Source organism: Mobula hypostoma, chromosome 7 (assembly GCF_963921235.1).
Source record: "Mobula hypostoma chromosome 7, sMobHyp1.1, whole genome shotgun sequence".
NCBI classification, from domain to species: domain Eukaryota; kingdom Metazoa; phylum Chordata; class Chondrichthyes; order Myliobatiformes; family Myliobatidae; genus Mobula; species Mobula hypostoma.
The window spans coordinates 86,932,079-86,951,957 of record NC_086103.1 but is presented as its reverse complement, the minus strand read 5'-3'; the positions used below and the strand labels follow the sequence as shown (position 1 = coordinate 86,951,957).

Here is a 19,879-nt window from a genome sequence, read left to right as displayed (position 1 = left end):
GAAACGCTCATTAAACTGCGGCCAATAAAATTAAAATGAAAATAAATAGTGGGAAAAGATTTTGAAGAAACTGGGGTATGTAATTGTACACCGATTTAGGTTGCGCGATAGGACTCAGTCCTTGTCGGCACTGTACCTGACTCCAAAAAAATAACTGAGCCCTGAAGGCAACAGGAAAATAAAACCAGCGCTAACACTCCAGCAGCCTGGGAGATCCCTCCGAACTTTTTTTCAGATTAACAAACGTCTCTCTTAGATACTAGTCCAGTGTTTCGTTTGAGGGGCTGCCTGTTAAACCTATTCCTGGGATGCTATTTTCCCGTAGGAATTTTTTTACCCCTGCCTTTGACCAGTTGCATTATGTAAGGCTTTACAAATTACTAGCACTAACGGCGCGACGATTTAACGGTTCGCATATCTTTGACCAACTCAATGAAAGGTGCAGTTTTAAAAAAAGCTCAAGATCCCGTCGCAGAATTTGGTTTTCCTGGTGCGCCGTCCTCAAGGAAAAAAGAATTTGAATATTTGAGAGCCACGATATCCTGCCTAATACAAACCCTGGAAGAAAATGTCGCGGCTGAATATACGACAGAAATTCAATAAGACTGAATGTGTTGGAGTTCATTCCGTTCTCCTCTCGCATATTTTGGGTCTACAAGGCATTAAAGACATTTATGCCGTTCAGTAGAAGCAATTTAATGTAAAAAAATAAAACGCCTTTTCACCTAATCGATGGGACGAAATCATTAACTTTTCCTAATATTATTCAACGGCAATGTCGTTTAAATAATTGTTTTAATTGGGTCAATTTGTTACTTGGGGGAGAAACTGTAGGAAGCAAATAAATATTTTATCGCATGCATTCACGTGCGTGCTAGTAAAAATCCTGATGTATATTTAAAAGATCACTGTCATCTCTCAAAGCTGATGGAACCTTTGTACAAAGCTGTACTTTTCCGCCTCCTTCGCTAAAACGTCTTTTCCGGGAAGAATCTGTAGCTATCGCACTGGTTATTATCGATTGGAACAAGCAATATTTAATAATGAAAGAAATGACCCCTGTGATAACTATCTCCGCAGTTTAATTCTGCGGGATAACGGAATTTTGTCGGTTGTTTGCTCGGGATTCTATAAGTTTTTCATGCTCACTACTTTATTAGGAGTTTTACTTAATCGGTGTGCGCAAGGTATGGACAAATTTAAATATTCAATGTGATTTTGCCAAATTCTCTCCCCTCGTCTAAAGCGACATGGGAAAACTGGAATGAAATATTGACTGAAACTGAATTAAATTGTTTTCATTTTTGTATCATCTCTCTCCCTCTCCATAACCCCACAATCAAATTCGCAATTAATCGAGATTAACGCTCTATGCTTGCTCGACGATCTCTTCCCAATAGAGTTGGCACCTATTTTCCTGGTCATATCCGGAATGCCTTTGAGGCGCTTCATTTCCCTGTCCAGAATTACTGTGGTTACGGTGTGGAAAGTCCATCTCCTCACCTGGATATCAACAGACACTGAATTCAAGTGGGACCGCCTCTCAGGACCCGAGAAGTGTGAAGTTCATCGGGTCAATGTAACTTTGGCTCTGTTTTCTTCACCTTCCAAAATGTAGCCTTGGGTCAAGAGCAGAAAATGATTTACAGTCGATCGGTCAGGACCGGGGGTAGTGTGGGGTTTGGGCGGGAGATGAGAGGATGGTGTCTGGGCGGCCTGTTTGTGTTTTGACGGGAGATGGATTAAAACAATATTCAGACCCAAATTCCCCGAGTTCTTGTGAGAGAGAGTCAATTTCTCCATTAGTCAGGGTGTGAGTGAAGGCTGCCGTCTGCACACTGGAAATTGGTAACTCTGATTGTTTAGCAAAGTTATGTTCTTTTGATGTGTTCCCAAGTAGCGAGGGTGAGAATAAAGCTCAGGCGATAGATATACGGAAAGCTCTGGGATCCGAGGTCGGAAAAAGAGCTGTCCGTTCCAGGCTCTCTTACCAGGAATCTTCCCCCTGTTAAATCCAGGGATTAATAGGCGAAAGGAAACAATCTTGAACGGTGCTACATACTGTACACACGGTTATTAAATGCGATATGTAGTAAATCTTAAACCCTTATCTGTGCATGAGGTTAATATCCAAATACTCACATAAAAACATTCAAACCTACAAGTCATGGTGAGCATTATTCTGCTTTATAAATCAAAATAATCACACCTCTTGTTCGTATACATCTAGTTAATTTACTTTCGCTATAACGCCAGTGAGAGCGGGCATCAGTTTGTAACTCTTTGCGTTCGTATAAATAAGGTGCGACAGAGCAGAAGTATATCGGTATATTCTATGTGTGTGTTTAGTGTGTCTATTGTCTATACATGTATTTAACATATGTGCACGTCGTGTGTGCGTTTTGTTAGGCATTGTGTGTGAGCACATGGACCTGAGAGTGGCGGGGACGTGAGAGTCATTTCAGGAAGCACATCGGATTTGCCTGGTTGGCGAAGGCCCGAAGGCCATCCCCTCCTCTTTAACTCTCGCCAAAGATATTACACCCACCAATGTTTCTCCAAGAACTTTCCAAGACGATTACCTATGGGAAGGTGCGAAGCTGTTTGTGTTGATTTAGCATCCTCACCCTTATACAGGGATTGAGTGAGTTTTGTGGAGCAGGACGGTGGGAAATACACACCTCAGCGGCGTTGGCAGATCAGGATACAGTATGCGACTCCGGGTGAAGTTGCAAGGTTGCTTAGCGAGCGATGATCAACACACTCAGATCAACCAAAGTAAACTCGTGTGATTTTTTTGCAGAAAAATATATTGTTCATAAAATAAATATTTCATAAAGATATTGTATGTAACCAATATTCCAATGGGACAGATTGTATTTCTAAAGAGTGAATTCCTTGTACCTTTGCCGCTTTGTTATGTCAAATATGAAAAGAACAAAACATGTTTTACTCTATTGTCAGGTTTTGCTGTCAATCATGAGCACGCCGCATCGCTATTGGCTCAGGGTGGAGGCGGGTTTTACCATATTTGGTATGCATCGTTCAGCCTCTCTCCCCCCCCCCCCCAGCCCTCCAACCCTCTCACTTGCCGCGACCCATACGGGAGGCTGCTTGCCCTCGGGAAGAGACAGGGGTTAGAGTGGGGTAGCTCAAAAAGCGTGGCAGCGAGAGAGAGAGAGAGGTAAATCCGAATTCCTTCAGGGCAGTCGGCTCCCATCACTGACTCCCGCCCGCCCCCTCCCTCTCCGCCTCCCACCCCGAGAGATCAGAGAACAAGCATTAGTCCCACCAATAATACCCACCCCCCCGCTCTGAAATCCCCGCATCGTTCACAAGGGAAAACCTCATCGTCCCGCATTTCCATTCATTCGCTACACCGCAGATGCGACCGTTTGTGAATACACACACACACACACACACACACACACACACACACACACACACACACACAAACACACACATACACACACTCACACACACACGCATACACCACACATACACACTCACATACACACACACACACCCCCACATACACACACATACTCACAGAGCAGGAGAGAGAGAGAGAGAGAGAGAGAGAGAAAATAAACTTAGTTTTTCTAATTAGACCATGACACTTGGTGCTCCGAAGCCTGTCAGTCCGGCCTGATTTTTCCGTCTGCTTCAATCTCACCTGCTCTCTCCACCTTTTTACCCTCTTTCTTGGGAATATTTTACTAAAACGGATTACAGTGTCCCCCTTCTCTACTCCCGTTCTCCCCCCTCCCTCCCTCTCTCTCACCCATCACTTTTGTTCCCTGGTGACCAGCGCAGCGCAGTTATCACTCTATTATTTTTGCACTTTTTTTGGAGGATACTTGACGGCCGTAAACTGCGTTTCAACATCTTTAACTGTTCTGGTGGCTTTTGACGGCGGCGAGAAGAGAGTGGGGGAAAAGACTAGCTTGTTCCCATGTTTGGGATTCAGGAAAACATACAGCGAAGCGGGGGCAGCATGAAGGAAGAACCGATCGGAAGCGGAATGAATGCTGTCCGCTCCTGGATGCAGGGAGCCGGGATAATGGATGCAAACACGGCCGCTCAGAGGTAGGCATGGTATTCCTGTTCATGATCAGCCCGCACCTCCGTAATATCAATGTGCCTATTTATTATGCTCGGTAGATCTCGTAAAAATCGGGTTCCAGATCAAACCAAGCCCGTATATTTTATCTGACATCTTTTAAACATTTCTTTTACGATCATTCATTGTCTCCCTGTTTTTGACTCTTTTCGCTTCTTGGATGAATATACAAATTGCCATATTGCGACCATTGGTATTTTGCGTTACGCTCTCCCCGTTATGCTCTCCCCGATAGCGTGACGCTAACTTTTCCAAAAACGTTTTTTTTAGAAAAAGAAAACGACTTAAAACCACTAATAATAAAATAATGCAAGTTTTGTTGTAAGAGCTGCGACTGGTGCCCGGAATCACTAAACTGGCGGGTTAAACATTTCATCGTTTCTGACACTACATTGCAAATTAACCAGGAATTTCGTAAAGTGCAAAATTATTTTAGATTTGGGTTTAGAAGAAGTTTAGTTAATGTAAATTTTGTACATTGTCTTGAGAAGGGATAGATTTTGGAGTTCTTTTGTCATTCGGTGTCTGTTTTCCGCTCACCGACTCCCCCTGCTCTTATTTGCCCGCAGTGGAGTCGGTCTAGCCCGGGCACATTTCGAGAAACAACCGCCTTCTAATCTGCGCAAATCCAACTTCTTTCACTTTGTACTGGCCCTCTATGACCGCCAAGGTCAGCCAGTGGAAATAGAGCGGACAGCCTTCGTGGGCTTCGTGGAGAAAGAAAAAGTAAGTTTAATTTTGTTTCTGGAATAAAAGTTTGAGACTAGCTTTTGGGAGACGGAACAAGCGGGAGTGTGATTGAACTGGCTAAGCACTGGCTATCAGTTATCACCACCGAGATGACAGTGATTTCTCAATATATTGGCAAAATATTGTATAATATGGACAACTACCCTACTCCAATTAAATCGATATTTTAAATTCTGTCTCCACTTCTTAAATTAAAAAAAGAGAAAAAAAAGTAATTGACAATTTTCCAATCTTTAAAAAAATAATTACTGAAAAGCTAATTACCCAGATTTTAGGCGAGCGAGTTACTGCGCGCATCGAACAGACCTGGATCTCTCACCTTAAAAATTTATAAAAGGAATTTAAAATTGCGGTTTCGCTTTATTTAGTGGAGCTTTTTTAAAAAAATCGCGTTCTTTTCAAACATCGTTTCAGGAATTAAGTGGAGAAAAGACCAATAATGGGATTCATTACAGATTACAGCTGCTCTACAGTAATGGTAAGTTGTTTTCTCTGAGTTGTGCTAACTTGCAAATCCGCGACAATGATTGCGGGATTCACCTCTCCCGTCCTGGGCCAGACACTGCTCAAAGTTCGCTCCGAGAACCTCGCCCGTTTCCCTTCCGTCTCGTTTGCACACGCCATCCCGTTTGTAAGAAGTGTAATTTCTTACCGTCTCGGAACTTCACTTCTTTTAAACCCACACTCTGCTTTTAGCTCTTTCTCTCTCACACACACAAAACACAGGCTTTAAGTTTTCCTTGCTCCGCACATCTGCCGCCCGCCGTTCTTCAATATTTCCAAAGGAGCAGGAGTTTTGCTGTTTAATTTTCGTTGTGGAATCACATAAAACCAAACGCGGTTTGCGTTAGTAAAACGTTTCCAACAGTTATCCACGATGGTCTTTAATCCGCTTTTAAATAATCTTCCCTCTACATGTTTCCACCTAAAAGGACTGCTCCACACTAATCACACCTTCCCATCCTCTGAGTTTGGTTCTCACACACCTGACGGGCGAGGAAAGGGGAATAAAGTGTTGCTGTGCGGTTTTAAATGCTAGTCCTAACATCTTCAAGTTGAAGCTGTCAATTTTCACTCTATTCCTATGATTAGGTATCAGGACCGAACAAGATTTGTACGTGCGACTCATAGACTCGATGACAAAACAGGTAAGCAAGGATATAAAAATAATTTCAGAATGGTTAAAGTTTAATCGTGTTGGGGGATAAGACATGGGTCCTGGTTCTGATGCTTGTGCTGTACAGTTTGAAATACGAATTAAATTACCGAGAAAATTGTTGCGCGACCAAGCTGTTGTATTGTATTGGAAACAATAACGAAAAGGTTTTGAGGAAGTTTGGTGTTGCTGACGTGAAGTAAAGCTGTAGTTGTAGTAAGCGCCCCCGCGAACATTGTGAATGTGTAGGTGAGGAGGGAGGGGTGGGACAGAGAGGATTTTGACCAGCAGTTCCGAAAGTGCAGGAGTGAAAAGGCGCTCTGACAATTGCAGGCTGACGGGGGCTGGAACGTGCAGCCCAGATGTTCAAATCGAACAAGTTTAATGTCTCCAAACTTCAGTGTTTGTGGCATTTTGTGATGGATTTTGTTTCTGTGATTAGTGAAGTTTATCTTTGAATTTTGTAATCTATGATGCACAATGTAGTTTAAAAGTTGCGTGAAACTGCCTGGTGTTCCTACTAGCTGCCTACAGTTTTTCACCTTATACACAGTACTCTGGCTATGTTTGTTTACAGTTTGGTGAGGTTTGCTACTAGATACTCCCTTTTGGGTTAATCCAACGATTATGCTCGCCTCTAAGCACTTATGAATAAGCACTAATGTACAGATTCACATGAGGTTAATGAGTCCCTAAGTTACAGGGTTGAATTCAATTAGCGTTGATTTAATTCCAATGTTTAATATTTATTAATAATAAAAATAATTATGATTCCACGGTTTAAGGCCCAGTAATACTTGTTCATGATCCATAAGTTCAAGAATACAGGAGAACTCACCGAAACGGGATCTTTACCCGAGTCAACGTTTCCCTGTTCTCCAAACTTGTGAACTCTGGTCAATTTTAAGAGAGCTACAAACCCGAGCTATTTTACAGCGAGACAACGATGAATTTTGTAACAAAATAAGAATAATCTCTTTGTCTGAATTGTCCATCTTTGCTTCCCGCCACGTTTGGTTTCAGAAGTGCCTCGCTTCCTGTCCCTTAACAAACCATAACATCAGCAGGCAAATCTTGTTATGAAAATATCTCAACAGTTCTTTTGATATTTGTTTTTCTTAACTCCGCTACTGAGGAGTACTTGGGCCAAGGAAAGGACTCATCTGTAATCTGAGAAACAATGTACAATTTCAGTAAGAAATCATGATACACATTTAAATCGGTCCTATTTAACAACACAGAACTTTAACACATGCGTGCAAAAGATAATAATGCACGTAAAATCTTTTTCAAAATAATGAAGACGCATTAATCAAATGGCAACCGCGTTATATATCTTCTCAATATGCCTGTATATAGATACTTTAATATGCTACATATTACACAGATACATACGCTAGGTAAATAATGCCATATCAACTTTTTGATAATCTGGCATCACCAATCTTAAAATAACCTGTTGATAGTGTAATTCTATTTCTGGGTCATTTTTAACATAAAAAATAAAATATAGCAAGTTCGCGCCACTTCATCACACTACCCCGCCTAGGTGCTCCTTAACAGCGGCAGTGTGATGTGTCGAATGTTGGAAGGGCATTTATTTGCTGCTTTTCTCTAAGTGGAAAGATCTGATATGATATATTCCGATTGAAGCAGCGATTTCAGGGAGACGGTCTTTTGGATTCTGAAGGTCGAGGGGCCGTTCAGTCCTGCGGCTGCGTTTGACCTCTGAGACTCTGATTATCCCATCCCATCAAACTTCTGATATGCCCACATATACTCCTTTCTAAAATAAATCTTAGCTTTTAAGTTCAGCTTTGTTTTCCTTCCTTTCCAGCCTACACTGAGTATACCCAATTTTAAAACACCCCAGGTGTTTGTACGTTACATCCTAAATCAGATCGAGAATTATTCTAAGTGCCTGATCACATGCTCTGACGGTATGTGTAATAGAAGAATAATTATCTGAATACATTAAAAATGAATGAAGTTAAAAAACTCTCAGATCGCACCTCTGATCAAACGCATTACTTTCAAGGGGTTTTATTCCCACCGCTGGATTTAATACGATTTTTGATTAAACCATTTATTAATATATTATTATTTTACATTTTCCCATTTTCATTCTATGTTATAAAACGCACAGAAGGTTAGTTCTGCGTATTCCCATTTTTCTTTCGCCTCAGTCGTTGGTTTCTCTGGTGTGTCTGTAAGGGAACGGGGTTAAGATTTCACAGGAAAACAGAGCTTGCGGAAACAACAGTAAACACATGCGAGCAGTTGGGGTGGCATTCTGAACGCGATTCACCATCTGTCAGCGAAAAGCTCTCCAAATCTGCCGCCCTGTTTCTCTTCATCATTGTCTTGGGCCCAGAGTCTAACACCCCTCCCCCTCCACACGACACTCACTGATCGCCTATGGGTTGTAGATGGATTTTTGTTTGTTGTTTTGCAATATTAAATTAAATTTAATTCGGTCCTGTATTGGGAAACTAAACTACATGTACACAGGCGACGTACGCATATTCTATTTAAACAACTGTGAAACGTGTGAAAGCATACTTTGTCAAGGGATTTTTTTTGCAAATGTGGAAATTAACATGAAATTAGCGAGCCGTGTAATGAGCATTCTATACTGGATTTCCATTTTACCCATTATTTATAGTGATGTAAGTAATATTAAAAATATATATGATGGTGCATCACAAGGTAACTATAAAGATGGGGAATTGTGCAATAATTATGCAGAGTTGTAATGAGTTCACCTATTGTGTCTACATTATTCATAATTTGATAACTCTAGTTCTTAACACGACATTACGGTTTATGGAAATGATTTACATTTTGTTTCCTTTTGCTTAGAGAATTCTCTCAATTTGCATCTTTGCAGTTAACTTGGTTTTATAAATAGCAGTCTGCCCAGTAGTAAAGGACCAACTCCTTTATAGCTTGCAATATTTCATAAATCCTGCAACAACCTTGCATGAGATGTTTTGAGTATGTTTTCACCAATGAGTTATTGCCCAGCTGTAGGCAGTGGTCAGTAGGTGGAGTGTTTTAATTGGCATCCAATGCAGGTGAATAAATACCACCTTAAAGCAAAGGTTTTGGAACTATTGATAACCACATCTTTACCAGAGTGCCTAAAAATTTGCAGCCATCATTTGCAAAGCACCTATTTTACTTTGAAATACACTCTTGTTTCACAAAATCCCAAAATCTAAAGTACTGAGATGACAAGGAAAAGGTCTTGCTGGGTTGTAAATACACTCCACACAAAAGCGTTGCCAGGGATAGAATTGGGATTCTAATTTTTTCCCTTTCAACTAATGTAGATGAAAGTTTTAGAGTGAACTATTTTCTGCTCTGCTCTTAATATGGACACATAAGTTAAAAACAAAATGTTAACCAAACTTAAAATAGGCTGCAGTATTAATATCGGTCAAACAGATGTTAAAATATGTGTAGCCTATCCTGGTAAAGCGTAGATTTAAATGTCTCATCAGATTATTTTAATTTGCCATCATAGCTTTGATTGAAATTCAGTTAAATTTGATGTTAAGTGTGATCTGAGATTACTGGTAAACACACAGTTCAACTGCCGGGATAAACATTACTACAACCCATAAATATGCAGAACTCCCCCCAAAGGAAATGAAAATAGTGGAAGCAAATTGCAAAGTAACAAAGTATCTGATTTTGTTCAGCTTTGTAATTTTTGTTCTATGGCCATAGAATGTTTCATTAGGTTGATATTTAATAATTAAGTTACTGTGAGTTGTATGCTGACTAATTATCTTAGTTATTATGTCTCAGTAAATATGTACTAGTCACAGAAAGTTTTGCAAACTTTTCTCTGCCACAGTGATTTGATATAGAGAAGCTGTACCCTGGTATTCATGTCAACTCTATTAAAAGGATTTCATTAGAGGTTGTACATCCTGCTGTTATGTGACATTGTTGTTATACCTTAGTCAAAGATCTAGGAGATGCGGGGAATGAAATTCCTGCAGTGACAGTTTGAGAATTCAAATTAAGTTTTTTTTTTGAAAGTAAATCTCCTGTATGACAAAACTCAGTTGTTTCACTAATTACATTTCAGGGGAGAAGTTTATCCTGCTTACACAGTCAGGTACAAAGCCATCCACTCATGACAGCCAGGGTAACTAGTGATGGGCAATACTAACCTTGCCCAGGCCAAACCTGAACAGAAGTCTGAGGAGTGAGTGAGAGAAGTCCACATTCTAGTTTTTAACCCTTCTCTTTCTGTTCCAGGCTATCATATATGAGGGACAGGACAAAAATCCTGAAATGTGCCGAGTCCTTCTGACACATGAGATCATGTGTAGGTAAGAGATGTGTAAAGCTGGTGTCCTGTCATACGTATGTCCAATTTTTAAGGGGTTTGTATTTTGACCTGTCAGCAATATTGTGCCTTCTTATATTGAAATAATATAGGAATAATCTATGTTCATGATTTCACTAACCTCCAGCCTCTCTGTACTCCAGATTAGTCCAGTCTTAGTCACAGAGGTTTTCTTTATTACATTCTAAAAATATCCAAGCAGCTATTTTTGTCAAAGCACCAACTTCCAAAAGCATAATTGCAGTAAAATGAGTTTCAGAGTATTTGTGATTTTTTTTTAAATCACCAATATTTGATATGCCTTAATTTCAAATAAGCATGTGTATGAAATGAGACACTGATAAACTTCCATGGGCCCTGTTAGCTTATCTGTTGTTTTTATACTGAGTGACCATTTCTTCATATGTGTAAGCCTAGGCTGTTCTGCTTGCAGAGGTGGGCTGGGGAAGACATATGTATATTCAAATCTACATTTTTTTTTAACAAGGAATTACTGAACATTGATTTGGAGCAGGAAACCTGACTGTTATTTTTCCTATCTAACCCTGGAGCACTGAAGCCAATCTATGTTGTTCTCCCCAGCTAACACAGAACAGATTAGGAATAGGACTTGGGACCTTCTGCTCTTGATTTTACTGTTTGGTTTGGAAGATTTGTGAGATTTGACAAATTATTCCATCTGACTAATGACATTTATCTCATTATAACAAATTCAGGGATTAGAAAGCCTCCCATTATAATAAATGTTTCCCAAGCTCCCAGCTGGACTGCATTAAAGACTGTGGTATACAAACCCTGTTAAAACAAACTTTGCTGTAAGAGAAAGTGATTTATTTCAAACTGGTTCCATTGCATCTTACTCTTAGTAAGTTTTAAGCTGTGTAATGACAGCTGTAATTATTTTAGCAGTCACAGGAAGTGGACAGTGCCATCAAAAAATTCCTATATGTGGTTCCAGAACAGACATTAATGTCAAAAAACCACAGCAGTCTGTTTTGAAGGAATAACATTAGTAAAGCAACTCTGTGTCCTAGTAACAAGTCTGTTCCTCCTTCTCCACCCAAATCCTTGTTCCTTTCATAGGAAAAGCCTGTACCAGAATCTGTTGGCTGCAATGCTGAAATACTGATCTTGATATACCGTAGTCACAATACAGCATGGAGCCTGTTCTAGAAATTGTCCTTGTTCCAAGTTGCAAAGTATGTCAGTTGAAAGAGATGAAAAATGTTTGCATTTATGTAGTGCATGATAATGTCTTAACGTTGTTCCCACAGTGAATTTATTGCTGAAATGCAGCAACTGTTATGTATAGTTTAATTAATTTGGAGAAGTCCTTTTCCAATAGTTGAGTGGGCATCGATACCGTACGGCAGTGTTTACCATCACTTCAGGATAGATCACACTTACGACCCATCATCTAGGCAGAGTTACTACCTGTGCCACAGTTGGTCACTGGATTAGAGAACACGGAAGCTCTCTAATTCAGTAGATCTTAATACTGATTACAATAAGGCACTGTGCTAAAGTTTCTAGCTGCATTGGAGGTCCATCCCAATTCTAAACCTTCGGAGAATGAAGAGTGAAAACCCTAAGTGCCCTAACATCAAATAAGTTATAAACAGGAGAAAATCTGCAAATGCTGGAAATGCAAGCAACACACACAAAATGCTGGAGGAACTCAACAGGCCAGGCAGCATCTAAACAGTCAACGTTTTGAGCTGAAATCCTTCATCAGGATTGGAAAGAAAGATGAGAAGATAGAGCAAGAAGGTCGGGGGAGGACAGGAAGAAGTACAAGGAGGTATGTGATAGGTGAGAGCGGGAGGGGTGAAGTAAAGAGCTGGAAAACTGATCAGTGAAAGATAAAGGGCTGGAGAAGGAGGAATCTGATCAAAGAGGGTAGAAGGAAGGGAAGGGGTAGGAGCACCAAAGGGAGGTGATGAGCAGATGTGGAGATGAGATGAGAGAGGGAAATAAGAATAGGGAATGGTGATGGGGAGGATGGGGAGGGACAATTGCCAGAAGTATGAGAAATTGATGTTCATGCCATGAGGTTGGAGTCTACCCAGATGGAATATAAGGTATTGCTCCTTCAACCTGAGCGTGGCCTCATTGCAGCAGTAGAGGAGGCCATGGACTGACATGATGGAATGGGAATGGGATGTGGAATTAAAAGAGGTGGCCACTGGGAGATCTCGATTTTTCTGGCAGATGGAGCATAGGTGCTCGATGAGGTGGTATCCCAATCTACGTCAGGTCTCACCAGTATACAGGAGGCCACACCGGGAGCACTGGATACAGTAGATGACACCAACAGACTCACAGGTGAAGTGTCGCCTCACCTGGAAGGACTACTTGGGGTCCTGAATAGGAGCGAGGGAGGGCCAGGTGAAGCACTTGTTCTGCTTGCAAGGATAAATACCAGGAGGGGGATCAGCGGGGAGGGACAAATGGACAAGGGTGTCATGTAGGGAGCGATCCCTGCAGAAAGCAGGAAGTTGGGGGACAGGAAGGAAAGATGTGCTTGGTGGTAGGATCCCTTTGGAGATGGAGGAAGTTATAGAGAATTGTGCTGGATGCAGAGGCTGGTGGGATGGTGGGTAAGGACAAGAGGAACCCTATCCTTGCTGGGGTGACAGGAGGATAGGGGTGAGGACAGACGTGTGTGAAATGGAAGAGATGTGAGTAAGGGCAGTATTGATAGTGGAGGAAGGAAAGCCCATTTCTTTGAAGAAGGAGGACATCTCATTAGTTCTGGAATAAAAAGCCTCATCCTGAAAGCAAATGTGGTGATGATGGAGGAAATGAGAGAAGGGGAGACAGGATGGGAAGAGGTAGCTGTGAGAATTGGTAGGTTTATAAAAGATATCAGCTGGTTCCTGAGACAGAAACAGAAAAGACGAAAAAGGGGATAGAGGTGTCAGAAATGGACCAGGTAAATTTGAGGGCAGGGTGGAAGTTGGAGGCAAAGCTGATGAAGTCGATGGACTCAGCATGGGAGCAGGAAGCAGCTGTAAGTTGCCGATGTAACCTAGGAAAAGTCAGGGAGTGATATCGGTATAGGCTTGGAACATAGACTGTTCCATGTAGCCATCAAAAAGGCAGGTATAGCTGTGCCCTTTGGTTTGGAGAGAGTTGGAGGAGCCAAAGGAGAAATTATTGAGAGTAAATAAATTATGGATGCTAGTTATAATTGAGGCAGAGCCTTTATCTCATTCAGTCAACTCCAACCAACAAGCACTCCTCTGCACCAATTCCTGCTTACTTTTTTAAAGTTTCAGCATTAGGTGAAAGTTGGATATCATATCAAAGAATTCCTTTGCAGTTACATAGTATCATAATGCACACAGTACTTTAAGTTATTATATTTAATAGACACAGTGTAATCTTGATTGGTTAAATCATTAGTGGCTCTTCATGAGGAATATACAGTTCAAAGGACAGGTAATGTTGACCTCTCGATCAGGGCATTCTTCCCTACCCTGTATCATTTTGTTACATGTTACTGCATTACGGACTCTGTTAAGCACATGATACGGAGAAGGTTATTTCTGTTGCTGGGGATTATTTTATGGACAGATGTGCTCTAATTTACTTTTCATTATATCTGAAAGGACCAGAATAAATGCATAGGAAAAGTATAGACATGATGGTCAGCAAAGATATAGTAGGGCCAAAAGGCTAGTGTACTTCACTTGGAAAGGTGTTGGCAGTCCCAGAGAAGGAGCCACGATGGTCACTAAGTTGTCAGTGTTGGATATTCTTCTCTAGACTCAAAATGCAGGTCTAACTAGCAGCTTGTGTCACCCCAGATTGCCATGGGGCTAATTCAAGTTAAAGGAATTAGCTGGGTATTAAAACACCTCACAGTTCAAATTTGTCTTCTTCAGCTAACTTCTGCTGCTTTGCAGGCGTGTAACTAATACTACATAAAATGTTTATTGTAAGGATAACCAGTAAACAGATGAAAAGGTGTGTTAAATCAAAACTTAAATGCACAGTGGAAAAGATGCATAACAATTGCTAATGTGAAACTACGGTGACAAGTTGCAGTTTATAGAAAGAGAGTTTTCTTTTTGTAATGTAACATTGTTTGTGATGAGGACATTCAATGTGCTTTACTGTCTATACATTACATCTGAAGAATTAGAATTTTCATGTTTCTTTTATATATTCAATCCTGGGATGTGGGCTTTGCAGACTGAGCCTGCATTTAATTGTCCATTCCCATTTGCCCTTGAGAAGGTGTTAGTAAGGTGCCATCCTGAGGTGTGGATCTACCTGCAATGCTGTTAGGGAGGGAGTTCCAGGATCTTGACCCAGTGATGGTGGGGGATCAGGGATATCTTTCTAAGTCAGGATGAGTGTGATGTTTGGAGGGCAACTTCCCATGGTGTTCTTCCTGTACTTTGGCTGCCCTTGTTCTTCCAGCTGGTGGAGGTTGTGGGTTTGGAAGGTGCTATCTAAGGAGCTTGGTGAGCTGCTGAAGTGCATCCTGTAAACAGTGCAAGCCCCTGTTACTGTACATTAACTGATGGTGAGTGAACAGGCTGCTAGCTTCTTTGAGTGTTGCTGAAACTGTGCTCATCCCTGCAAGTGCAGAGTGCTCCATTACACTTCTGACTTGGGTCTTGAAGCTGGTGGATAGGCTTTGAGGAATTTGGATGTGAATTACTCTCTGCTATGGATGTACAAGGAGCTACTTTGAGCATAGCAGAGGGGGATATATCATATCTTAATATATATCCTTAATAAACGAGGAGGGAGGAGAAGATGGCGGTGCGACGCAGTGTGCGTGGCCGTTCCGAATGAATATCGTTATGTGTGACTAGGGGGCCGTGCATCAATCCGAATTTGATGCAGACAGCTGTGAAAGCGCAGAGGAACATCTGGAGCAACTTCTGAAATGCCCGCTTCGCTGCTGCTGCTACTGTGCGATCGAGAATCTCCGGAGACATAGCCCCAAATCCTCGGCTTTGGGTATCTCCTGTTGCCGGGGCCAGGGTCGAAACGCTCGGCAGAGAAGGTGTTCAGTGCTTGGTGTCGGGAGGTGGTCGGAGGCTTGGAGTTTTTCTGACAGACTCGGAGTCGGACTGTGGTCGGACGCTTCCGGGATGCTGCATTGGAAAGTTGGCGGTACTGGGGGTTTACCGTCTGCGTGAGATGATAGGACTTTGAGAGACTCTGAGACTTTTACTGTGCCATGGTCTGTTCTTATCAAATTACGGTATTGCTTTGCACTGTTGTAACTATACATTATAATAATGCGGTTTTTGTTAGTTTTTAAGTCAGTTTGACGTGTTTTTGTGATATCATTCTGGAAAAACATTGTATCATTTCTTAATGCATGCATTACTAAATGACAATAAAAGGGGACTGCGTGTCCTCATAATCATATTGAACGAGCAATTAGCTTGTACACTGTTCTTCTGTGAAGGAAGGATGATGGGCAGAATGCAGAAGAAAACTTAAAATAGGCCAACCTTTTTCAGTCTGGGAGTGGAGTGGCAATGGATTTCCAGAGAGGGGGCTTCTCCTGTGCAAGAATGGGATACAAACGATGAATCCTTTAAGGTGCTGGTGTGGGGGAATCCAGGGACACATTGTGAAAAATGTGGATGAAGGGGGTTAATATGGAGGTCTGGTGGATTGAGATTGTAGGGCCATGGAGGAATTTTGTATGGAAATCTCTGTCCGATATCTTTAAAGTGAAGTTAACCCATTTAAAATAAATGGGTCAATGCCTTTGTTAAAATAGCAGGCAGAGGAATGTCATATCACAGCAGGAACTTATAGGCTTGAAAGCACTTATCATTGTAATGGTGTCTCTCTTTTTGTATTAAATGTCCTGTTCCTATTGAGGCTTTCCTGCAAGCATAATTAATTGAAAAAAGATGGATAAATATCTGGCTATTCTGGTGATTAGCTGTACAGATCAATGTTGTTTTCTGGTGTGTACTCAGTTACACAGTGTGACTGCTGGGCATGGCTCTTTTAGCCTCAGTATCACTTGATTAAGAGGGGCAAAATAAATTAACTGGAGTGCCTGCATTGACTCTCGATGGGAATATATGTCCAGATAGATAAGGTGTGTGTGTGTGTGTGTGTGTGTGTGTGTGTGAAAGAGAGAGAGGAATTGGTGTCTGTTCATGTTCTACTTAAATACGTAGTTTACTGATATTACCTGGAGTGCATAGACTGAAAAGTGAATCCCAAGCACCTTCAAAACAGGTTTAGTAGACACTTGAAACAAAAGCTGTACAGAGCTATCAGCACAACTGGGAAGTTGAGACTAATTCAGTACCTATTTCAAAGTGTTAGCATAGCCACCACTGTCTAATGACCTTCCTTTGCGCTGTATGATTTTATGACCATTTTAATGGCATTTTCAAAAGATTGACATCCATGAACTCACGAAACAAATAGGCCTGTGAGTCTGCTTCTGCGAGTTGGGAGTAGTTTCAACAATGTGAGTATTTTGAGTGGCTCATGGAGGCTAAAATGCTAGAAAATTTAGATTCAAAAGCATCAAATAAAAATAATTATTTCCTGGGTTTACAAGTGATGAACTGGATGTTGAAGAAAGCTAGCTTTAGTAACAGACACAGAAGATAAGGAAGGCAACCCAACAGGGAACATAATGTATGAAGAAACGAGACCTTTAGGTAGCTGCTGTATGTCTTTCTGTGTCTGTATCTCTATCCGTGTCTGTATGTCTGTCTGAGTGTCTGTATCTCTGTCTGTGTCTATAACTCAGAACCTTTGTTTCTGTTGGTACCTGTGCCTTTATTTCTGTGCATCTACTTATGTCTTGTCCTTTGTGGCGTTAATTCCCCCAGTTTGAAATGCAAGTTGTGTGAGAACCAAGTGTGTATTTTCAGAAACACATTTCTCTGGGCAGTACTCAGTTTGATTTTTTCATTCATTCTGTTAAGCAGAGGAAGTTTTTGTGGTGCTGAATATTATTGTGAAGTTAAGCACTGTAAGAATACCTTCATCGGGTATCACAAGTGTCTAGAAGACTACTAGCACTGAAACTTTCTCTGAGCATTCACCTCTGGTTTTCTGGAGCTGTTGACTCCTGGTTTGGGTGTGTTGTGTGTTGTGATGGACGTGAGTGAAGTCACTTGATTCTGGGAGTGGGCTGATGTATCAATGCCTGATCCTGCTCACCAGTGCAACCTCCATTAGCCTGATTGGAATGTGCCCCCTTTCATCAATGCAGCGGCTCAAAAACTAGGGCACCACTGTGGTGGACCGGCTAGCGCAAAGCTATTACAGCTCAGGGCGTTGGAGTTCAGAGTTCAATTCTGTACGTTCTCCCTGTGATTGTGTGGGTTTCCTCTGGGTGCTCCAGTTTCCTCCCACAGTCCAAAGACATACAGGTTAGTATGTTAACTGGTCATTGTAAATTGTCCCGTGATTAGACTTGTGTAAAATAGGTGGGCTTCTGGGCAGCACGGCTGGTTAGATGGGAAGGGCTTGTTCCACACTATATATAAAAGAAACAAGTCCCAGGTGTGGATAGCTCATTCAGAATCAGGTTTGCTATCACTTGTATATGTCCTGCAGCAGTACATTGCAATACATAATCATAAGAGTCTATAAGTTACAGTAGGAAGTATTAGAGAATTAAATTATATAAATAGTGCAAAAAGAGAGGGTAAAAATACAGAGGAAGTGTACATGGATTCATTGTCCACTCAGGAATCTGTTGGCGGAGGGGAAGAAGCTGTTCCTGAAGTGTCGAGTGTTAGGCTCCTGTACCTCCTCCTTGATGGTAGCAATGAGAAGAGAGCATGTTCTGGGTGATCGGGGTCTTTAGTGATAGCTACTGCATTTTTGAGGCATCGCCTTTTGCTGGGGAGGCTTTAGCCCTCGATGCTGGGGAGGCTAGTGTCTGTGACGGAGCTTACTAAGTTTACAACTCTCTGCAGCTTTTCCTGATCCTGTGCAGAGGCCCCTCCACACCAGATAGAACAGACCACCAATTGTCAGTCTGACCTGATACTCGTGGACCAGCCATGCAAGGATTTATTTACAGGAGCCAGAAGGCAAGGGTGCTGACATTTTCATGGGTGGCAGAATCATCTCTTTGGGTTTTTCATTTGTGGGAACCTTGCTTTGCACCATAATTTAGCATGCATGACAATTAGCTGAGCCCATAGTGACAATTGTCTCTGTTGTTTACATGTTAGTGTGTGGGGTGTTGTGGATTTGCAGCACTCTGTAGGTGAGGGTCAGCTCTGATTACCGAAGGTGCCCAGAATTCCCACAGCTGTATGGTTTAGATTATAGGAGACAGAAAACCGGAGGGATAATATCTTTCAGTGTGCGGAGGGTGTTAAGAAAGGGATGAGAAAGGCACCTTCAGAAAGGTCAGTCAGCTGATGAGGGAGATTACAGGTTCATTGTTGGCTATTGAAGTGAGGTTTTGTGAGGGTGCTGTTTGTTTATTACTTGACGTGACCTGCTGATGTGGAAGCTGTCACCCATTGTGTCACTAATGCTGCTTTAAATTGCAAATAAAGTGCTGCTCGCTTGTAGCAGGGCAGCAGGCATGCACCTTTTCAGCAACTCACAATAAACGCTGGAGGAACTCGGCAGGCCAGGCAGCATCTATGGAAAAGAGCACAGTCGACGTTTCAGGCCGAGACCCTTCATCTGGACTGCACCTTTTCGCCACTCTGAGTGTTGCAAGACTGAGTTCTTCCTCTGCATTATAGTCTGTCAAAGTTTGGATATGCTGAATTTGCACTTGGGTGCAAATGTGCCCTCTGTGAGAAGCATAAAATGAGAGTCTGTTTGCCATTAATCACCTCAGCTAATTGCTATGCTATACTATCACCCATATGGTGTGAAACTAACTTTCCTTGTGGGAGCAGAGCCATTCAAAGTTTCAGGAGAGACCCAATTTTAATTTACTCTGTGTAAACTTAACAATGACGCACAATACATTACCACAGAAATAGTATGCACAGGGTATCATGTTAGATGACATGCATTATGTTAGTAAGGTCGATTGACCACATCAGCCCCAGGCCAGTTCTTGATTAGTGACAGTAATCAACACACAGAGAGATGACAATTGCTGAGGGAGGAATCATATCAGTTTCCTGTTAATAGGCCAGGGGCCTCCTTGTTAATCAGCAATTCTGAGTCCTTCTCTCAGTACAACTGGACTGACTGAGCTTGTTGTTATTCCTCTGCAGAGTTTTCAACTGCTTCAGTGAATGAATTGGAAGTGTTAGTATGGAGATGATCAGAACAAAATGACTACCAGATTTACAAGCCAGATAAAACACTTGTAAATGTCTGAATTTCTGCTGAGAAGTGGGAGCTAGGCATCGAAAGCCGTCTCTATTTAGACATAGACACAAAGCAAAAATCACAGATGTTTCCCCCGGTGCTCCCGCCTCCCATGTTCGATACCCAGGCTGTGGATTATTTGTCTCAGCTGTTGGAGAGCAGCAGCTCAGCTCCC

General features: G+C 41.7%; 1 protein-coding gene across 3 annotated transcripts in view; it reads left to right on the top strand.

The window, feature by feature from the left end:
* Positions 1-3,312: 3,312 nt before the first annotated feature.
* Positions 3,313-19,879, top strand: part of ebf1a (EBF transcription factor 1a) — a 481,697-nt gene continuing 465,130 nt past the window's right edge. Inside the window, exons 1-5 of one of the 3 annotated variants that reach the window (XM_063053691.1) lie at positions 3,313-4,089; positions 4,693-4,849; positions 5,288-5,351; positions 5,966-6,021; positions 10,305-10,378. In XM_063053691.1, coding sequence (XP_062909761.1) covers positions 3,956-4,089; positions 4,693-4,849; positions 5,288-5,351; positions 5,966-6,021; positions 10,305-10,378 — 485 coding nt within the window. In that variant the 5' untranslated portion in view covers positions 3,313-3,955. The remainder of the gene's footprint in view (positions 4,090-4,692; positions 4,850-5,287; positions 5,352-5,965; positions 6,022-10,304; positions 10,379-19,879) is intronic. The other 2 variants (XM_063053692.1, XM_063053690.1) reach the window with 2 other exon arrangements.